Source organism: Branchiostoma belcheri, unplaced genomic scaffold (genome assembly GCF_001625305.1).
Source record: "Branchiostoma belcheri isolate BF01 breed outbred unplaced genomic scaffold, Haploidv18h27 scaffold12, whole genome shotgun sequence".
In the NCBI taxonomy this organism is placed as follows: Eukaryota; Metazoa; Chordata; class Leptocardii; order Amphioxiformes; family Branchiostomatidae; genus Branchiostoma; species Branchiostoma belcheri.
The window spans coordinates 3,656,676-3,678,389 of NW_017802602.1; the positions used below are offsets into that span (position 1 = coordinate 3,656,676).

The 21,714-nt window shown below is 40.2% G+C and overlaps 2 protein-coding genes across 2 annotated transcripts in view; both read right to left on the reverse strand.

The window, feature by feature from the left end:
- The window catches only part of LOC109462693 (multiple epidermal growth factor-like domains protein 6), an 11,190-nt gene extending 5,624 nt beyond the window's left edge, over positions 1–5,566 (reverse strand). Inside the window, exons 1-7 of the mRNA XM_019759252.1 lie at positions 5,476–5,566; positions 4,034–4,336; positions 3,371–3,625; positions 2,808–2,942; positions 2,460–2,597; positions 2,076–2,219; positions 339–1,031 (exon numbers count right to left, since the gene is read on the reverse strand). Of these exons, the coding sequence (XP_019614811.1) occupies positions 339–1,031; positions 2,076–2,219; positions 2,460–2,597; positions 2,808–2,942; positions 3,371–3,625; positions 4,034–4,336; positions 5,476–5,566 (1,759 nt within the window). The remainder of the gene's footprint in view (positions 1–338; positions 1,032–2,075; positions 2,220–2,459; positions 2,598–2,807; positions 2,943–3,370; positions 3,626–4,033; positions 4,337–5,475) is intronic.
- A 4,287-nt stretch (positions 5,567–9,853) lies between these two features.
- Positions 9,854–19,638, reverse strand: LOC109462694 (putative vacuolar protein sorting-associated protein TDA6). Its single transcript, XM_019759253.1, has 8 exons — positions 19,599–19,638; positions 16,775–16,969; positions 13,535–13,813; positions 12,561–12,932; positions 11,996–12,130; positions 11,040–11,135; positions 10,553–10,746; positions 9,854–10,037 (listed from the first exon to the last, which is right to left on the reverse strand). Exons 1-8 carry the CDS (start codon positions 19,636–19,638, stop codon positions 9,936–9,938), a joined length of 1,413 nt encoding a protein of 470 aa, XP_019614812.1. The 3' UTR covers positions 9,854–9,935.
- Between the last annotated feature and the right edge of the window lie 2,076 nt (positions 19,639–21,714).

The window sequence follows — 21,714 nt, forward strand, 5'->3', positions numbered from 1 at the left end:
TGTGTGAGTGTGTATTTGTGTGTTCGCACAACGTTTGTAAAAATATTGCATTTTAATTACCCTGATCACAAAACGTGCCATTCCACCCTGAAGGACATGCACAGATGAACAGTCCGGAATTCTCCGGTCCAGATGTCAGGTTTCTACCATTCTCACAAGGTCTGAATGATGACACTATGAAGAAATGTAGTACGACATATAGTAAACGTTTTAACACAATGAACATAACGTCATGATAATGATAATCAGTTGCATTTCTTACTTATTTTAATTTTACTTTTCCATATATCAAAGAGAATACACAATGTCTAATTATAAGTAATGACTAAAACACGTACCAGGAAAATCAGCTGGCCTGATCATCATGACAGTTTTCTTCAAGGAATATCTGTAACCCAACCAAGTAGACCAGATGATTCCATCTGCACTGCGGCAGGAACCCGGAGCAGGTACCGAGCAGCCTGTCAGATACTGTCCGTTCAACATGGAATAACCACAACTTGGAGTGTACCACCAGCCTCCTTGTCCAAATGTACCCGCACAGTCGGTACTGATACCGTCGTTATCTTGGTCTGTTGTAGAGAATTGTCTGATGTTGATGCTGTGACGTGTGTTGGATGGATCCAAACTATCACCAGCATTATCCCCGCTGTACCCGTCGATCGTTGCCGTGTACTTGCTGCCGGCATCTCCTACAGAAAACGTGCTGTACCGCGCAAACCGGCTGTTCGTTTCCCAGTCTTCCAAGTACACGTACAGTTCGTTTTGTTTCTGTGTAGTCAGACTGTGGATGTTCCCCAATCCCAGCCAGTATTCTCCACTAGGATTACCGAATCCCTGCTCGTACTCAGTCCAAGTCTTGTCAAACGGGACAGACCCGTCCTGTCGCCGCTGTATGACCGTCCATCCGCCGCCATCAGTGTCCATGTCACAGTAGGCTTGGAATGGTTGTGGGTGGCCGATGGTGTACACATGACTGTCTTGCATCCCGAGTGCAAACACGTCAGCACAGTCTTGGGGCTCCATGATGTCTATAAACAAGAAGAATGTAATAATTCAATTCAATCTTCCACCCCATTAAATATAAGAGTTTTTGTACATTAATTGTTTTATTGAATAATTATTATTTCTTGCTGATTCTGTATATGCATTTTGCCACTCGCTCCTATGAGGAGACTTACTCATATAGCAGGAAATTGAAGACAGAAAATTAGACAATTCTTTTTCGATCTTTCTGTGATCTTTGACCTTGTTTTTTGTCTGTTTTTCAAGGTGGCAACATGTAAAATTAACCGCGGGAACACAGGAAATCCGGAAGGAGGTAATAATGATAATGATAATACAAGAATAAGAAGTGGTAAATATTAATTCAACGTAGTGATTAACGTTTTTTATAAAAAAGACAATTGCTATATCTTAGATAGAAAATGTTACAAATATTATTACGAAGGTCTAGAATACTGTAAAGAAGATGACGTGAAGCCCATTGAATTTTACTTTTCATCTATCTGTTTGTATTTACATCTTTTTTATTAGTTAAACACAATAAGGCATTGACGCCATTATCGAACAGAGGCATAAAGTATATAGTTACGTTTCCTCTGGTAGTAATTTCGGTGAGGCCAACTGTCCCACTCAGGACCAGGAGACGCCGCCGTGTCCTTGTCAGAACTACTGAGCCAACACCGTGCACTGCCGCCCTCTGGCGATCCGACAGGGCGATGGTTGAAGGACAGACAGGTCGGATTGACGCCATCATAGCTGTCGTTACCTTGCAGACAGCGGCGGGCACACTCTTCTGCGTCTATGTTGTCATACGCTGTTATGAGGTTAGACGAATCACCGAAAAACTGTCCTTCTTCCTTGGTAAACAGATCCTTGTATGATACAGTCGCTAAAGTAGAAAAATTACATTCGAAAATCAGGCTGAGCATAAAAATTTAAAGATAATATAAAAACCGTAGTAGCCAGACTCGTCTTTACAAAATGAAACTCCAAACATTTATTCAACCAAGTTAATTATGTACATTATGTATCTTATACCCTAACAGCGTCACTGTAAATTTCATCAGTACCTGTACGGATCTGACAGGAGTCCCCAGTCCATAATACCGGACATCCCCCAGTACAGAATCCAGTCCTCTTGTTACAGGCTGCTGGTCCGGCTGCACAGTTACAGGATTGGGTGCAGCCAGCTCCGTACAGGCCCTCTGGACACTCTAAAGATGAGGATCAGGCTTCCATTAATAACGTGCAGTGTTCCTAAGTGCGTATTACTAAGTACAAGAAAAAAAAGAATATAGCAGCAAGATCATTCTTATAATAGGTCCAACTTCATTCGCAGACGCATCAATAAAAAAGCTGATCATCTAAAAAAACTATAAAGTTTGTCGGACACCCAAACATGCCTATTAGATATCAATCATCACACAACTAAATGAGCTACTGTCTAGTCTCACCAGTATTACACTCTATGCCCATGAGTCCAGGAGCGCAGGAACAGCCGTACGGGTCCATCACACACAGCAGCTGACCGGTACAGTCTCCACCGTCACACTCTCTCGTGCAGCTTGTACCGATCTTGTTATTCGTACATGCTTCATCATCATTAAAAGGATGTAAAATAGAATTCGTTAAAGGATGTTAAAGGATGTGAAATAGCATTGTTCCAAAAACATTCTGGTGTATGTATTTCTTATCGCCATTTGATATCATCAAAAGATGAGCTAATGTCAAAATCTCAACATCAAATACCTTTTGAGGCCATTCTTCAAAAACTTCTTGAGCCAGTTTGAGCAACTACCTACCGCTTTCGCAGTTTTGTCCATGGAACCCCGGAGGACAGACACATTCCCCCGTGTTGTCGTCACACACACCGCCGTTGTAGCACATTGGACAGTCACCGGTACAGGAGGGAGGACCCCACTTGTTCTTAGCACAGCCTGAGTGAGGGCCAAAAAGAACAACTATTATATTATATTAAAGTAATTGTGGACATTAAAATTTGATTTTTAAAAGAATTGAACCATCCATTGTTGCGTTTTAAGTAATAATCTTCTGAGACCGACAAGTATATAGTATAAAGCTACGATATAATATTATTGGCAAATATTAGTTGAGATTTACTGGGTTGAAGAAGAGACAGAATTCGTCTCGAAAGCTCCCCAGTGTAGCTAAAATATTAGTCAAAGTAGTTACTACATGTAGTAAGATTTCTTATCTTAACATCTCTTCAACTGTTTAAAAAGTTGGTAAATTACACGTGGAAACGCTTTTAAACGTTCTGGCATTTGATAATTAGTTTACCCATTCATTTGATCTTGAACTCATGTGAACATGCAAATAATAAAACATGTTACATGTGCATTACCTCTGACAATGAGCCTCATGATGCCCTGTCTTCTATCAGTATACCCCTGATAGTAGCACTCATAGATCCCCTCATCTGAAGGCTGGACGCTGGCAATGGTCAGGTTAAGTCCGTTCTGCCCTGTTAGGACAGTCCCCCTGACCCCGTCCTTCCTCCACAGTAGCGTTCCGGTTCTACTGGACTTCTGTACCATCTGTAGGGTCACGGGGTCTCCTAGGCTGGCGGTTACTGTGAAGGCCACAGGCCAGACATCGGCTAAAAAGAATTTGTACATGTAAATTGTAATTAGGCGTTAAAATTTTACCTTCTTGTTCCTCTATGTATATGGTGTTATGTGCCTGATAATTCCTATAACCACTGATTGAATCGTCGAGTGAGCGCACAGTGTCGTAATATATTCTCTAACCTGAATCATGTTCCACCTTGTTCGATCATCAGACGTCTTTCTAACAGAATGCGGTCCTTTCGACGCCAATTGGTCGTCGTGTTTAAAGGATTTAAATACCAATGGTGTTCCAATCAATATAAAATGGTGACTTCTGATTGGTCAACGTCAACTGGCTACATGATAATCATTGATATACATGTGTACAACAAGGAATTTAATTAAAGTTAATTTTAAGTAGATAAGGCATAAGCAGATATATTCAGCAAAACACTCACCCCGTGATTTCATTTTGAATGTAATGGCCTTCTCTGTTTGACTTCCGTTGCTTACTTGACAGGAGAATGCTCCGACCCGGAAGTCACCAGCGGTATCCAAGATCCTCGTTCTCCACCATTCTCCTGTCACCAAGCTGGTGGATCTCTGTGGTGTAAATGTTGTTCCTGAGCCAGTGTCAACCTCTACACCGAACTGGTACCCGTTCTGGTTGCTGTAACTCCCCGTGTAGTAACAGTACAGCCGGGTGTGATCGGACGCATCAAAGAACTGGTACTTACTGACGATGGTGACGTCCACTACACCTAACGATACATAAAAAGTGTCAACTTAACTGATCTGGCACTATTTTTTTCCTCCTTCTGAATAGATTTGGCAGTTTTCTGTTATACTTTATAGTTTTAACACATAGGCGCATATACGCGCAGGTAAAAAAAAACTGAGCTAGGAAAATATTCACGTAATACTAACAATGGTGCAATTTAGAAATGATTACCTTGACCCCCCCTTCCATTTTGAAGAACAAACCAAATATCAAAAGATATATTTATAACTCAGAGATATAAGCAAAGGGCAGAAAAGAAAGCAAATCAAGGACATAGCAACGTATTCAAAGACATTTATGGCATGCGGCAGAAAAATATATCAAAACATTTCGCATTTTGAACGCCGAAGAGCCAGAGCTTTAGTATTTATTTTACACATACCAAGCATAACCACAACCCTCTAAAACATAGGATTTGCAATTTTTGTGACTATTTCCATGTTGCAAATGAGAAATGCTTTGCAGTATATAGACTGTATTTTGTATGAAACATGAACGAAAATCACTGATCAAGGAAGTTCAATGAAACAAGGAATGAGAAAATGTTGAAGCAAGAGATATCCAGATCTTTTCTGTCGTGCGCAATCGATCATGTAAAGAGCAAAGTTGGTAGTTCAGTATCCACGTTTTTAAAAGAAGGAGAGAAAATGCTATTATAAATATAGATCTACAGTAAAAAATGGTGTCCTAATTTTTCTGATAAGTTAATATTCTTACACGCCATTACACTGTACATCAAATGTAGTAATCTTTGCATTTTCCCCTCCAGGGAAGTCTTGTAAAGCTAAAAGGTTAGAATGCCTGCAGCTCTGTCAAAGTAATACTGTGTGCTTGGCTATGGAAAATTATACTCACTATTGGAAAAAAAAATTACAGTACGTTCACCCAACAATGCAACACCGAGCAAAAAGAGACGGGGGGAGGAGAGAGGCCACCTATGTCGAATTTATATATGTATGGTATCCAGTAATGTTAGGATACGTTTAGTTAGGCATGTCAACTAACTCGGTAGACTGGGGTGGCAATGTATTTGAACAGGCAAGGATTTTATGCGATACGTTTGGGCGCCTATACACTGAGCGATCAAAGAGGAAACCACAACAACAAAAAAACACTCACCTGTTACAGTTGGTGTAAGGCAGACCAGAAGAAACACAACCGCCAGCCCGTAGCGCTTATCGCACCCCGGGACTTTCCGGGCGGTCTTCATGCTACTTTTGGTGCCCAATTCACGTCGTTACGTGCAAATATGTCGAGGAATAGTACATTTGAGCGATCCCGAGCGCTAAGCTTCCCTGTCGCTATTCAGGTGCCGAGGAAACGACTTTTTCTCGAAGCTACTTCCCTGTGTCGTCACGGGAAATGTCAGATTGTTTATCTTCAGTCGGTTCATCTCAATGTTAACCCACCAGGGGCATGTTTACGCCCCAGCGACTACCGGCAAAATATACACCATTACACCTGGTAACCTTAAAATCAACGTTTTATACAGCCTAGGTGTGACCCACTGCCACATAAAAAATCAGAAATGTCCGACTTTTACATTTAAGCTAAATTCATTTCCAAAGTAAGTCAGGGTTTGCCGCGCGTTCTGCATGAATGTTTACAAGTTATTTTGTTCCTCGTCCCGCTGTTTATTATTTAGCATGTGCGTGCCTTTCACTGGGATTCAGCAGGACAGGTGGTGTTGGCAGTGTTTTAGGCCAGACTTTGTGAATCGTATGTCTCACATCATCAAACACCTGTGGTTCACTTGTTGTTGTTTTCGTTGAGGAAATCAGATAACAAGAAATCGACGATATCATATCTTCGTGAAATATTTTTGTAAATTTCTCGATGATTCTAGTCATTGCATTATTTCCAGTGATTCCTTTAAGGCAGTATTTGTGGGACCTTTAAGTCGGACGTGCCTAGCATCAGAAAATAACTAAGGAGGCACAAGCAAACACACAGACAAACTGAATACCAGACCTCCGTACACTTACATAGAAAACCATTGTACGGAGGAGAGTATGTATACGTAGGACGATTAACATTTAGTATGTTGAGGTGTGAGACTAGCTTTCAACACCTTGGACAGGTCGGTACCTTCGTTGAGTATTATTCTAAAGCCGTGTGTTGGCTCCATTAACCTGCTTCTAACTGGTGAACGGTCTAGCTACAAAGCATTTCATGTGCCTAATATGTACTAAACTGAGAGTTTAGAAAATGTGGTCAAAGTTTGTCCCCCCCCCCCCAGAATTCTCACATAGTCCACATCATGCTGACGTGTTGACACATAACCCTCAGCTTGGCCCTGTTGACAGCAAACAATCTTTCCACGGTGCAAGATTGTCAATAATGCAGGGTCTTCATGGTTAGACAGTAGAACGGGCTCTGTTGACGGTGACTAAGCTTGGACCAGGCTGCAGCTAATGTGGCACGTCAGGGGAAAAGAATGCCCCTCACCAATTTGTCAAACACCTGTTCTTGTGTTGTGGGTATCAAAATATATCCATACATGCCGCACCCGAACTGTACTCTCTAGCAGACCAGAAAAAGGATTTTGTAATTGTGCACCCACGATATATTTTTGGAACTATTTTTAAAATATTTCTGCCAAATTTTGCTCAGAAAGGCCAGATTTCTACAAAACAAAGTGAGATGTTAAGTTGTACTTGTCGTAGATGTTAAGATGGCGGGTCAGACTGATTTCAAGATACAATGGCTAGATCATAACTCGTTTTCGGTCCATCTAAATACGTCTCTTTTGTTGAATAAATGTAGTATTAGCAATTCGCAAAAATAATCTATATCCAATTTTACATTGCAGACAATAACACCATGCTTGATGCGTCTGGGCGAAATTCATATTTGTGCATACAATTGACCTGCTTTCAGTGCTATATACATATTATAATCAGTTACCATTAAAAACAACAGAAGACTATTTAATATTTATATTACTGACCTATTGAGGCAAACGATATATGAGCTGTTCACAAGCCGCGGGGATTTTATCCAGCACATCGCTATTGATGTCGAGCCTCTGAGCATTGCCCTTGGTCCAGACGGACAGTTAGTCCTGATTGAAGTGTTTAAAAAGAAAGTAACCATTTTGACAAACTATTGAATTGTTGTAAGATCAGTAACTATGTTACTGATTCTTGTTTAATTCATTCTTGGTATTTGTTGTAACTTGATTGCTGTAGGGTGAATGATCATTTATATGGTTTCTATCCTAATCTTTTACTCAAACTTGCTCAAGAGTAAATGGAATGACTTTTAAAACTAAAAGTTTCTAGTGCCACTTACACTTTTGAAATAGCCTGTCGGTTAGTTTTGTTCTTGTGTCCTTTTTCTTAGAGTTGGTAACATTCTTACATTCAAACATATACAAATTTGCGAAATGGTAACAAAGGTTTGTATGGGACATGGGACTGTGTAACGCTGCATGGACTTAATTTTTTACGACGATTTTACCATCGCAGATTAACATCCATTAAAAATTTAAAATCATAACCCTTGCACTGTACGTTTCTAACATGTCGATTTATTTTCAAAATGCATCACGGTTACAACGATTGGTACACTTAGAACCATACAAGTTGACGCAACTTAAACCATTTTATGTCGTAGCCTTGACGACACATCTATTTTATCCATCCATTTCATGCTGTCTTGCAGTAAGGTACCTCTATTTGTTCATTTGTTTATTAAAATTCATCACAAGTACAAACATACAAGTGGAAGGGAGGACAAAATAGGTGTATTGACACCTTTACAAGTTGCCCTCCCAAACACAACAATATAAATACAGAACAATACAAATTACAATGTCGAACAATTGTTGACATGAAATACAAATTCTTACAATAACATACAATAGTCATTAAAAAGTACAATACAATACACTGCCAAACAATATCATATATACATATTTATATATCATATATGTATTTATTATAAATCTCTATATATTTTACATGCGGTTTGATGCACAGTGGTCTAAGGCCCTAAACATGCAATCATAATCTCCCTTCCTCTGGACGTGTTGGTCACGGGATATTGCTTTGCCTTAGGGTTCTTGACCTCTGACCTTCAGTACACACCCCGTTCACTATGAGGTGGCTTATTACCCACCCGATACGGTGCATTCATCATCATCAACATCATCATCATGCCTCCGGATTATCTAATCCGGTGAGGTACACTTGATAAAGTTACTCCAGTATGTCCTATCCCTCATAGCAGACACTAGTGCAGGCCCTGTGAGACCAGTGTCTCTCTCTAACATGGACAAAAGTGTAGTATAAGGCCGTCCCACTATACGTCTCCCAGTGGGAAGCCACTGTATTTTAGTCTACCAGCTGGTTCGTTACTACGAACAACATGCCCTGTCAGGGCGAGTCTACGTCGTCGGACTACAGACGGTGCATTACCAGTAGGGAAATGGTGACGATCATGTAACGAAATGACAACTTGCTATAGACTTACAACACCTCATTCCAACAACTGCTGGTAAATTGCGACTTCTACGTTCCCTTGTACCTTTCTTTAGACATGTAATTCAGATATCGATCAGATCAATATACACTGTATATATTAGACACTTTTGAAATCTTGTTTAGAATGATGTACAATGTAACAGGATATGACATATAGTATTACTTCATTAGAATGCATCTTTAAAACTAATACATAATTTGAATGTGATATTTCATGAACAATAGCATGTTAGAGCAGCATTGGCATCTAGAATAATTAGGTTTGGTGTGAGATTAGTAGCTTGGTAATCATTTTTGTCAGTGATGTTTGACCTTCCATCCTAAGCTTGCTAAGTTTCATTATAATACTTGATCTGATCATTTTTCATAGTTCATATATACTTATTTCTGGTACTTGATTTATTCCATCTGTACTAGAATTATTATTTCCTTGTCAATTTGATAAAGGATAACATATCAGATTTCAAGCTTCTGACCTCCCTTGTACAGTTGTATTATACGTTTTATTTGCTACTAGTAGTTGCAAATTCTTCTTATGTGTTACTCTCTACATTTCTTATTCAAGTTAAATCCTAGTAAAATTAACAGTAACTGCCATTGAGATAATGAGATGAAATAGGAAATAAACTGTTGTATCTGATAGTAAGTGGTCAGTTTAAGAGATGTATTGAACATTTATTTTCCTACATATTTCATATAATTACATTGTATTATTCTTAACATGAACAACTAACTGAAGTGGTCTAGAATAATTTTCATCCTTTGATGTAGTTATATGTAAATAGGATACTATAATTCAGAACACCAGAGAAATGTGGTTAACCTTAAGCTTTTTCAGTAATAAACTATATTTTCATCATAAAATAAGTTGCTGATTATAATACAGAATGCAAATGATTAGAATTCAGCTTGAGTGATATTGGCATTGACATGTTGATTAAAATTCAAAACATAAAACACTCAGTCCCAGTATTAGCACCAGAAGTAACCGATCTAGACCTGTGTGCATTTCCAAAGGTTTTCTTTGCATGAGCAAAATGTACTGCATTTTATCGTATCATTCAATCAATATATGTTAATTTCCTGACCTTGTTAATCCAGCTCGTCAGTTTTCATTTGCTCCATGCGAGTTATAGTGAACATCCCATTGTTGAGCGTGCACTGACCGGTGAGCACCCGGAGTTTACATCCAACCTGGAAAAAAATCACACTCATTTATCTAACATTCATCCAGTGTATGTAATTATATATATTATATACCTATACAGCCAAACGATATGACATAAATGACACGGAACTTGCTGTTATGTTATTTATGATCTCATTATGACCATCCTCTGAAAAGTAGTTTAGGAGTTAATGGAGGCGAGCTTTGTAATAAAAATATGATATCACAAAAAATAGGTGTGAATATATAGGATAGGGATTAAGGAAATGTTTTTATTATATTTACATGTCCATAATTTGCGTCGTTATCTTTGCTACTGGCTACCGCTTGTTGGTGTTAGAGCCCACCAGACTGATATAAACAGTTTTCTTCACTCCCCTTTTATAATTTTGAGAAAGTGTGTAAGGACATATCAGGAGGTTGATATTTTTGACTGAATTATAAAAGGTGAGAGGTGAGACATAATGCCTCTTTTCGTCTATTTTACCATGAATGGATTTAAAAAGTAGGGAAAGCAACACTCCCTTCAACCCCAGTTTACCTCTTTGTTACCCCAGCGTCCCTTGAAGTTCATCCATGTCCAGTTCCCGGTGTAACCTCCGTCTGGCTGGTACATGGTGACGCGCACGTTCTTCCACGTGTCCCATGCCGTACCTGCACTGGTCTCGTCCTTCAGTTTTTTGATCAGAGCCACGAATGTTTGAGTGCCAGAGCTGGGCCACAGCTTGTGATGGCCTGAAACGGTGATTAAAAGAAAAATAAGTAAATGCTCTGATAAATGCGTTGAAATTCAGTTAGGTTGGTTGATTGCTTGCGTGCTTAGTTACTTGGTTGGTTTGCTTGAGTTCTTTCACTGATGCTAGCTACTGATTGTTAACTACTGGTTGGTTAATAGCATATGTATTAAGAAGAAGAGTTAGTGAGTGAGTGAGTGAGTGATAGGCCGGCCTGTAGGCTGAGATTGGTAACCTGGCTAAACGACCAGGATAGGCATCTAATTGTATTATAATAAAGAGTAAAATGGATACCGTAAGCTGAATACAAAATGGGATGTGTCCCCTCAGTCAGTACAACGTCTTCACCCTTCCTGTAAGTCTGTGATGCGCCGTCCCAGTTGTATATACCTGGCAAATGAAATAAAATGCTTTTAACATGGATAAAATCTCATGTACTTCCATCTAATTTGAAAATTAAACATGAATAACTTATGCTAATTTGATGACACCATTTGTCAAAATTCAAGATGGCGTATCACTTAATCGCTCCTTACTTTCTTTTAACGTACATAATTATATTGACGTTTTAAATACATTAGTCCCTTTTTATTTTATAATCTATCTTAAAGATTTTTTATTTTATAATCTATCTGAAAGATTCTTGAAGATATCTAGATCTGATACAACACTTTCAAATTATGAAGGAGGTCAGCTACATTTGGGTGCTTCAACCTTCTCTTAACCAAAACGGGGGAAGATGTAGGCATCCAACAATCTTTAACCCCTTGATGACGCCATGTTGAAAACAAATTTCGGTCACCTGAGCTATTGGATCAGATAGCTGAAGAAGACTAGTAAGTGATTAAGTTTAGAATTCCGGTAATTTCTTTTAGCTTAAGGACGATTTAACTTTTTATAAGCTTGAGCCAACATGTTCTTGGACATAAAAGTTCATCGTTGTTATTATAAGTCATTATGAAAAAAAGACTAATCTCTTTTGGGACTTACCGCAAATTTTTGGTTAACTCCATCGACCTTGTTCACGGAATGAACCAGTCTACCCTTGGAACGTGACGTCAGAGACACGTGACAGTAGTAGCGTGTCATACGTGCCAGATAACTTTCCAAGAGTGGATTGGTCCATTCCGCAAAAAAAGGGTTGAAGGAGTCACCCAAAAATTTGGGATAAGTCCCAATTTATTTAGGTGTTGGACGGAAATCTCAGCCTTCTTTTTCGTAATGTTCTTGGACTTGACAACTCCGGGTACCTGCAGATGCTTCTGGAGAATCAACAAAGATGCTGCTTGGATTTTTGCCCACCAGACGAACTGTCATGTGTTCCCAGTCACTCACACGATGCGCCAATGTCCGCTGCTTGCCGATGCATCCAAAAATAGTGACTCCTGTTGAAGATAACGCCCAAACAAAAAGAATAACAATCAGTAGAATCGCATACTGTAATTCACCTTATGTTCACGGTAGCAAAAGTTCACAGTCTGAGAAAAGCGGACATGTTCACGGAACTATATATTCACGGTGGTGACAGGTGCAGGAAAAAGAAGTCCAGGAATTATTTGTTATTACTGTAATGATAAGTTCACTGTACAGAAGTGACAGTGAAAACAGTGAACATAAAAGTAACTTGAAAAAAAATCAGGAATTACAGTAATCGTATATAATCATTGAATAAAAGATAATCATTTTCTTAGCGTATCATTAATAATCGTGTAAAAAACAATCCAGAAGATCTATCACTTGCAGAGTAACCAATAAATATTCCATACAGTGTGGACGGAGAAGGGGCTGAATAAAAGTTTGCCAGCATTAACCTACCGACGCAAACTTTCTTTCCCAAGTTGTACGGGAAGAACATCCAGTAGAAGATGTCTGTAGTGATCGCATTGACCCTCTTTACAACAGCGTACACGGGGGGTTGCCTGGTGGGCCCGATCTGCTCTCCCCTGAAGAAAGGCAACTTGGCTTCGGCATGCGGCAGGGGTTGGGCGGTGCTCATGTAACAAGCCTCGGTACATGTGGGAAGGGTAGAGGGCGTGCTGGAGTATACACTGCGACCATCGTACACTTTGACGTGCTGAAGATGAAAGTCGATGCTGGAAGGGTTGTACTTCTCGCCTTTCGCCAGCCATACTTTAGGTGCGTACTTAGTCACTAGTGTCCGCAGCTGATCCTCTGTGACAGGACTCACTGTAGCAATACACACATTAACAAAGGTACATGTATAGGACTGATCAAACCTGTAGAATGTGTATTTGAGAACAAGAATAAACCTTGTCAAATAACAATTGTGTATATTGTAAAATAAAGATATACCGCAAACGCACACATACTGACCAATATCTGAACTTATATTCAAACCACCCCCTAGATCATAAACTCGGGGTTATCCGCACCTTGTTCCACAGGGCGGAAACGATTATCACTGACCCTCAAGAAACTTCATATTTCACACGCGCTGAGTAAGTGTGGATACCCCACTTGGGCTTTAGATATTAAAGGCTAATAGACCCAAACCTCAGTAGCCGCAAAGCCGTAACCAGAATCAGAATAACAAGGGCACGAGGTCTAGTCGTCATGCCCTACATGAAAGGCCTGAGTGAAGAGCTCAGGAGGATTTTTGCCACATACGATCAAGACCTGCTTTAGACCAACTAGAACTCTCCGTAATATACAGGTTTCAACCAAGGACAAGACACCAAAGTAGACTGAGTGTGGGGTAGTTTTCTATAATATAAAGATAGACAGGTACTACGTATAAAGGTTATGTAACGGAACGGTTTACTGCTAACCTTTAACACAGTGGTATGTTGCCTCCAAGTACTTCTGAGTTCCGGGGCAGGGGTCCCCGAACACCTCTGTTACTGCTTTCACGGAGCAATGCGGAGAACCCTCACAGGCGGCCTTCATGTCCTTCAGGCTGGTGGCTCCGCGACAGTTGGTGTCGCACGTAGTACAGCGGCAGTGGGTTGAAGTGGTCGTCCGTCCAAAGTTGGCGTGGTCGATTGATAGAGCCTCTCCCACTGGACACGACAGGCGCAGCAATCTCTTCCAGCAGGCAACTTTGGTCTCTGTATCAGTTTACCACGGAAACATTTATTTGTTACTTTCTCCAGATAAAGATACACACTGTTGCGCCGATGAAGGTTAGACATCCAGGTAGTACGATACGCCGAAAATCAGTTACTCAAGCAACTGGATGAGAACAGGAGCTTAAGTGTACACTTTCTGACCGTTTCCAAAATCATATCCAGTTGCTTGAGTAACTGCTTTTCGGCGTATACACACTGTTGTATACTCAGAACTATTTTACTCATCAGGTATTTTTGCATGTGATTTGTAGTAAGGCCCTTGGCATCACACTGTGACACAGATCATGTATCACTCCGCGTAACAACACATGTGAGCTCAAAATAAAGATATCGGAGTCGAATTTAAAATTGGTGTTTGGAAAGGCCCATATGCCGGGCCAGTCCCATTTTGAACTTCGGTAGGAATGTGGATGTGGCTATGTCTGTAGGTAGTTTGTTCCAGTCTATCAGTCAAGCAGATTGACTTTACGATGTCTCACCTTTCTTGATCACACGCGTCTCTTGCTTATCAGTGTCTTGGGGTTCCATCCATGTCTCCATATTGGTCATTGGTGGCTAAATATTAAAAAAAACATATGTTCATCCTGATTTATGGAATTAAAAGGCTTTGATGGTTAAGAAAGGGCCCATGGAAAATTAGAAACAATGATTCAAAAGACAAAAAATTTCGACCACTACTTCTGGCTGCCTCTTCAGAAGATTTTAGACCTTCAAGTTTTGCCTTTGTCCTTTTCCTGACGTTTGACCTTCTGCCTGTCAATTGATGCAATCTTCCCTACCAACGTGCTATCAACCTACTCAGTACGGACAAATAGATACACAATACCCAGGTACCCAGTACTACGGTCATAATCCCAAAGACTAGATTGCCTTTGCTTTCAAGATATGTATGTCTCTCAGTGAACCCAGGGACAGTAATACGATAAAACATTGAAAAAATGACTTTACCTTGTAAGTAGTACTGAAGATTGTGAAGAACCAATAGAGACTTCGCTTAGGTGATAATGACAAACCAATGAAATTACTATTCTTACAGAGTCAATGACTTACGCTGGTTGGTTCATCAGTAGTCTCTGTCACCTTCCTCAGTGCAGGTGGTCCCCCTGACAGAGTAGAAGTCACACTTGGCAGAGGAGTTGTCACCACTGGGAGTGCAGCCGTGGCATTTGCCAGAGGATCTGCTGTCGATGTACTGGTGGTCCATGCAGGTGAGTTGGATAAAGATGCTTCACCTGTCAAGTGCTGAGTTTAAAAAAGAATGCAACTTCAATGATCCAGGAAAATCTTCATACTCCTGGTGGTAATTTGATAGTTTTGCTCACAGCTTCCGCTTTGGGTCATGCACAGATATCGAGGTGTAATGTATGTACTCACGGGCAATAAGGCTAGGCACGACATAGAAATGTTCTTTACATGTAGCCATGACCCTTCGTTACACAAAACAATGAAGTTCAGTGACATAACAGAGGAAATTCCTTATGCCGTGACAATAGATCTTCGGAAACGAAGCCAAGCCAAGAACAATAGATTAGCTGTAAGTCTTTGCAAGTTGTAATTCTCATTGGCAACAATTCCCAGAGTATCATTTTTATCAAATCGTAAAATTTGTGTATATTCAGGGTGTAAGTTTTGATAATTTTTTCAAGATTTCCTCGAAGCAAAATAATTGTGGGGTCGTGTGGCGTAGCGGCACAGTGCTCGACTCGGAACCAAGAGATCCCGGGTTCGAGTCCTGACATGCCACCGATCTTGTGCCCTTGGGAAAAGCACTTAACACGACTTCCTCACTACGCTCAGGTGAAAATGAGTATTGTCTTGTCCCCTGTGTTGGTGACGGCATTAATATAAGCTGAAAAAACTTGAGTGTGCCGTCACCACGTCTTCTAATTACATGTTGGAATATAAAAAAAGCAAAATAAGGATACTAACGGAATGAAGTTTGCCGTCGTTCCCTTGTCTGATGGTGCCAATAAGATGTACGGCACCAAAGCCAATCGCGACCCCGACTGTAGCTGTTACAATGATGATGAATCCGCGGAGTAAGAGTAGATGGGACCGGAGCAGGGGTGGGAAGCAGGAACTCTCCGATGGATCTATGAAAAGTTAGCACTGTTTAGAGAACATCGTAAATATCACAATCATTACAACATACCTCGCTGACACTTAGTAAGAAACTTGATACCCAATGCGGTGCACCTTAGCCTCCTTAGCATGCCAAAACCCAATGTGGTGCACCTTAGCATGCCAAAAACTGGAGGGTTTGGGTCTTCGGGGTCTTTGGGAGCTTTTATGTGCTATTTTCTGATTGCATATAGACAACATAGCCGGCCTGATTGAATTACCCCCGTTAGAACTGGGCTGATCAGTCGAAGACCACCTAACCTCCAGTTCTATAAGCGCGGTGACCGCATGACGCCAATACAAGTGGCCATGGTTATACCATCTAGGCTTATTGAAGGTCGCATAACAGTATCTATGGGCGAACACCGCAGTCAATAGTAGTTAGGACGCAAAGCGGAGAATGCTGCAGAGTTCTTTCCTACAGGACAGTGAGGTATAAACAGTACTGAATTGTAGAAGAATGCATCAGGTTTGAGACCATATTCAATTGGGATGTCATAGTGTACCGCCTAGTACTGTGCATCGGCTGCAGTTCACATAACCCCTGCCAAGCGTGGTAAATGTGCAAGAAAACTTGAGCTGATTTTGACATATTTTGTAGGTTGCACCCGGAACCCAAACATTTTTTTAAACTTGCTTGTTTATCCTACTATACAAATAAATACAGAGTCTAACCTTCTCACTTAGGGCTCCTTAACTTTAGAAATCCCCATAGGGCGAAAACTGTTTTCTATTACCTAATTATTCTTTAGGTAATAGAAAACAATACATACAATAATTCTTTATTATCATTGATAGTTTGCTGGTTACATACGTTACCTTTAACTTGTGCCCCAGAGGAGTAGGTTGGGTTATTAAGCATGCCACAGGCGTCCTTCTTCACCCTACTGGGTAGTCTGGTGCCTTTCTCTTCATCAGTTGGTTGTCCACCATCTTCTTTGTCTGCATCTGGCTGCTGTTGGTTCTCGATGTCATCTTCGTCGATTGAGTTGTACACGTTGCTGTCAGGGTCGTCTGGATCAATGCATTCGATGTCAGTTCCTCCATTTTTGGGAGGAATTGTCGATTGTTTTGTGTAGTTAAAAAAAACTTCTTAATTTGGCTTTCGTGATTTTATATTAGAACATTGCAGTTATAGATGAGATTGTATGATGTACCTTAATAAAGGCTTAATGCCCCGCCCCGAGGTGTATATGGTGAGATAATCCCTGGTTAGGTGCAATAACCACCAAATAAACCACCAAGTGAGCGTAGCGAACGAGGTGGTTTATGACGTGGTTAGATATCTCACCTGACCAAGGATTGTATCATCATATACACCGAGGATAAGGCGGGGCATTAACGTTATTATGACATAGTGATCCAACTGATGCAGTTATTTGACACAAATTCCTTTATAAAATTCCTCAACCGCCAAAAAGACCTCTCACATTATATATTACACGAAAGAAGATGACATGGACAGAAAAACAGATCATCTGCAGTTCTGCAAACTACCATCCGTTAACTTATCGTAACTTATCAACCTCCCTCCCTTCCACGCAAGATTGCACAATCACTACGATGGTTGTTTTCTGTAGAGGCACACGCTCTCTTAAAGTTTCCTTTGAAAAAAATCAAAGGATTTTGTTTATTACCATTAGGGCTTTTCATTTTTAGACTAATTATTTAAAGGTGAGGGAATATTTCTTCTTAGAAAAAACTTTGGATTAAATTTTAGGGAACTCATGTTTATATTAATGATAGTCTAAAAAGAATACATGGCATGGTTTCTTGTGCAGACAAAAGGAATTATGTTGGTTTCTGCTCCTGTATTTGTTTTGTCTTGCGATTTTTTCATTGACTTCGATCCCTATGAAAATTGCAGCGTTACTTCAACATTTACGATGAAATATATATCATGATATTCCCATCACCACCATGCATAACTGGACTATTCCAAAGTAACATGCCATGCCAACTTTGGGATCCGGTCGTGAGTTGAGAATTCTACTTTTTACAGGCGAGTACGGTTGACAATTCTACATTTTAAAGCAGTTATCTAACTTTTTAGGAGGACAAAAAGGAATGAGTCACACAGTTCTGCAAACTACCAGCCTTACACACGCCGCACTCGTTACGTAACTTATCAACCTCCCTTCCACGCAATATTGCACAATCACTATGATGATTGTTTTCTGCAGAAGCACACACTCTCTTAAAGTTTCCTTTGAAAAAACGTTCAAAGGATTTAGTTTATTACCATTAGGGCATTTCATTTTTTTCAGACTAATTATTAAAAGGTGAGGGAATATTTCTTCTTAGAAAAAACTTTGGATTAAATTCCAGGGAACTCGTATTTATACTAATGAAGAATGGCATCGTCTAAAAAGAATACATGGAATGGTTGCATGTGCAGACAAAAGCAATTATGTTGGTTTCTGCTCATGTATTTGCTTTGTCTTGCGATTTTTTCATTAGTTGACAATTCTACAGTGATAAAACAGTGATAAAACAGTGATCTTTTTTGGAGGACAACAAGGAATGAGTCACACATTTCTGCAAACTCCCAGCCTTACACAAGCCGCACTCGTTACGTAACTTATCAACCTCCCTCCCATGCAAGATTGCACAATCACTACGATGATTATTTTCTGTAGAAGCACACACTCTCTTAAAGTTTCCTTTGAAAAAAGTTCAAAGGATTTGGTTTATTGCCATTAGGGCTTTTCTTTTTTTTTCAGACTAATTATTTAAAGGTGAAGGAATATTAGAAAAAACTTTGTCAGGGAATGTTCCCGATGGTTGTCTTCTGTAGAGGCGCACGCTTTGAAAAAGGTTCAAAGGATTTCGGGTACTAGTATTATTAAGGCACACATTAGTTGCAATGAAATGAATTACCATTACAGCTTTTCATTTTTTTTTTGTCCCAGACTAATCATTTAAAGATGAAGGACGTATCTCTTCGTAGAAAAATCTTTGCATTAAATTTAAGAGAACTCATATTTGTATCAATGAAGAAGATCATCGTCTAAAAAGAACGCTTCAAATTTGCTCTCTCTTAAAATTGGTATGGTTGCCTGTCCAAAAACAATTAAAGTGGTTTCTGCCTAAGCAGGGTTGGACAAGTCCACTTGCCCAGGCAGTAGGTAAAAGTACTGTTCGGGCAAGTACATGTGCCCATAGACTTGTAGTAAATTATTGTAGTAAACACATTGTAGTAAAACACTTACAAGGAGTGCATTCCTTAATGTGAATATGCCCATTGTAAATATCCCTAAGCCAGCCTTAGAAAGTTCCATTTCATTTGACGTTTTATAGGGTAAAATAGGGACCAAAATTATACATTTTGGTGACTCACTGACTGAATATACCCTACACCCCGGGGAAGACCAGATTTAGAGTGACACTGGACTTAAACCTAAGGGAAGCAGAGACTATTGCCCTTGATAGAGCTGGCTGGAGGAACCTGACGGAGGGGAGCAAGGGACCAGTACCTAGCCTGTGCATATAGGCAGGTAGGCAGAATATACCCTAGTCCCACATCCCCAATTCAAGCTAATCTGTTCCGTCTTGCAGGTTACTGTACACACAGGAAAAATTATTTATAAATTTTATACACGAAAATTAGACTACGTAAGCTAAGTATTAGATTAAAAATTACCTCCGTGTTCAGCCTCTTGGGACGAGCCACCCGCGTACATCGCGTTGGTAAACCCGCGAGTAACGGAAAAACTACTGATCGCTTTTATATCGGCTGTTGCTTCATCAACTTTCTCTGAAGAAACAGCCTGTTGAGGCGAGTTGATGCCTCCTCTCTCGGTGGAAACAGCATTGGTTTCCATTTCTGTGTTTTGTTGAACAAAAACAACTGTTGCAGCATTTTTTGCCTAAGTCATGAATAAAGATTAAAAGCAAGCTGCATGTAACACACATGCAAAGGCGGCGAAATCCCAGCAACCGTTTAGATTTGCAAGGAAAATTTGGAAAGTCAGAATGTAAGGAGGCAAAAATGTGTAGTCTATAGATTTATCTGGTGTCTCTACCAGGGGTGGCATCTGCTTTGCATGTATAGTCTCACGCTTTGAAGATAAGTGTTTTTTTTTTATTCCGAAACTCGTGAAAATCGTGTAAAGTGCCTTTCCTAAGGGCACAAGATCGATGGCATGTCAGGACTCGAACCCGGGGCCTCTGGTTCCGAGTCGAGAACGCTGCCGCTGCGCCACACGACCCCACGAGGGTCGAGATGGTGGGTTTGAGATGTTATTAGAAATTTATTTTTCTAGGTTTTGTTTAGGCTCGGGGCTTGGGAAAATTGTGTTAACAGTTTTATAAAACTGTCTCATTATGAGGGCATTTACAAGATGGTTCATTTTCCCCAGCTGAATTCGTTTTTTTCCAATACTTGTACCTTCGATGACTTGTACTGATAGCTTTTTTAGTGTCCCTAGATATAGTGGGTGGGCACTAATTCGTATGTTACAAACACGAGACCGCCGCTTGTGTCAATTGAACAACATGAATTAGAAGACTTCACTAAATTTTAAATCCAAAGTGAACGTCCATGCAGTCACATAGCGATTACTAATGTTCACATGTACATACACGCACTTGTCTTGCCCCCCCCTCCTCCAGTGTAAACAAAACGCGTACGCCTACCTGTATTGCCGTCTTGCTTTGAGAATCACATAAGATGTAAGAGAAAACCAATATATCTATTGTAAACAGCCTGTCGTGGCTTTCCTCAAAGTTTCTTTCTGCTCATCGTTAGACAAGCAAAATAACTCAAGAGCGAAGAGAACGAAGTAACACAGCTAGACCAGGACAGGGCCTAGCCAAGAAAATTCAATATGTCTGACAGGCAGATAATGAAATCAATGTTTATAAAACCATATGTAATTTACGATTGTTTACATAGAAGAAACACGCAATTTGCATTAGAATCCTTTAGGTACTGCCGACTGTTGGATCTATAAAGTGCCTTTGATACAGGAGTTAAAAAGGATTGTCTTTTGAGTTTCGTCAAGTAACGTTTCTATCACGTGGTACTATAGTATGTATATGAGTAATTTATGACATACGATGTATGTATGTTTACGTTGATCACATGTTACTGTCACAATCATACTACATGTACAGGCTAGGTGTCCTTTACGCGTATATTACCGTAATGAAAGACATTTATTAATTATTTATTTAAAATTAATTATTATAAAAACCAATACAAAAACCAAAAGTAGCCACAGAAAAAAAGACCCAGCTGTATAAAAAAATTGTCGCCCTTTATATAACTCTCTAGCTCAATGATCAAGTGATCTGTATGACCACGAAGGCTTCTCGCGGGCTTCATTCCACTTAGTGGCGCTCTCACGGTCTCTGCGACCTGAATAGACCAGAGCGCGGACAGAGCGCCACTAAGCGGAATGAAGGCCGCGAGAAGCCTTCGTGGAGCTCGGCGCTCTGGCCAATTTCAGGTCGCAGAGAGAGCGCCATGAGAGCGCCACTAAGTGGAATGGGGGCCCAAATTATACCCTTGTCCTGCTGGAATTTTTACACAAAATTTTCAAATAATTTGAAGTGTTAATCAGGTTATAGACCTTGACGTTTTTGCCCTGCGGTGGCATAGACGCATTTGTTGCATTGCGCTGCGGTGTGATGCGTTGCACGAGAAAGACCCCCCAAATCGTACATATACAGGGCACCATATAGATGATACTGTATGTGCAACTCATATATATATATATATAACCCTTGTCCTGGCGGGGCGCAGCGGCCCCTAC

Bases quoted from the DNA above. Each gene is read 5' to 3' on its own strand.
- LOC109462694 (XM_019759253.1), bottom strand. From the start codon at position 19,638: ATGTACGCGGGTGGCTCGTCCCAAGAGGCTGAACACGGAG. The intron at 11,136-11,995 runs GTACCCGGAGTT...TTCATTTGCCAG, and splicing joins TTCTCCAGAAGCATCTGCAG to GTATATACAACTGGGACGGC. The intron at 10,038-10,552 runs GTAAACTGGGGT...ATTTTTTTCCAG, and splicing joins GACGCTGGGGTAACAAAGAG to GTTGGATGTAAACTCCGGGT.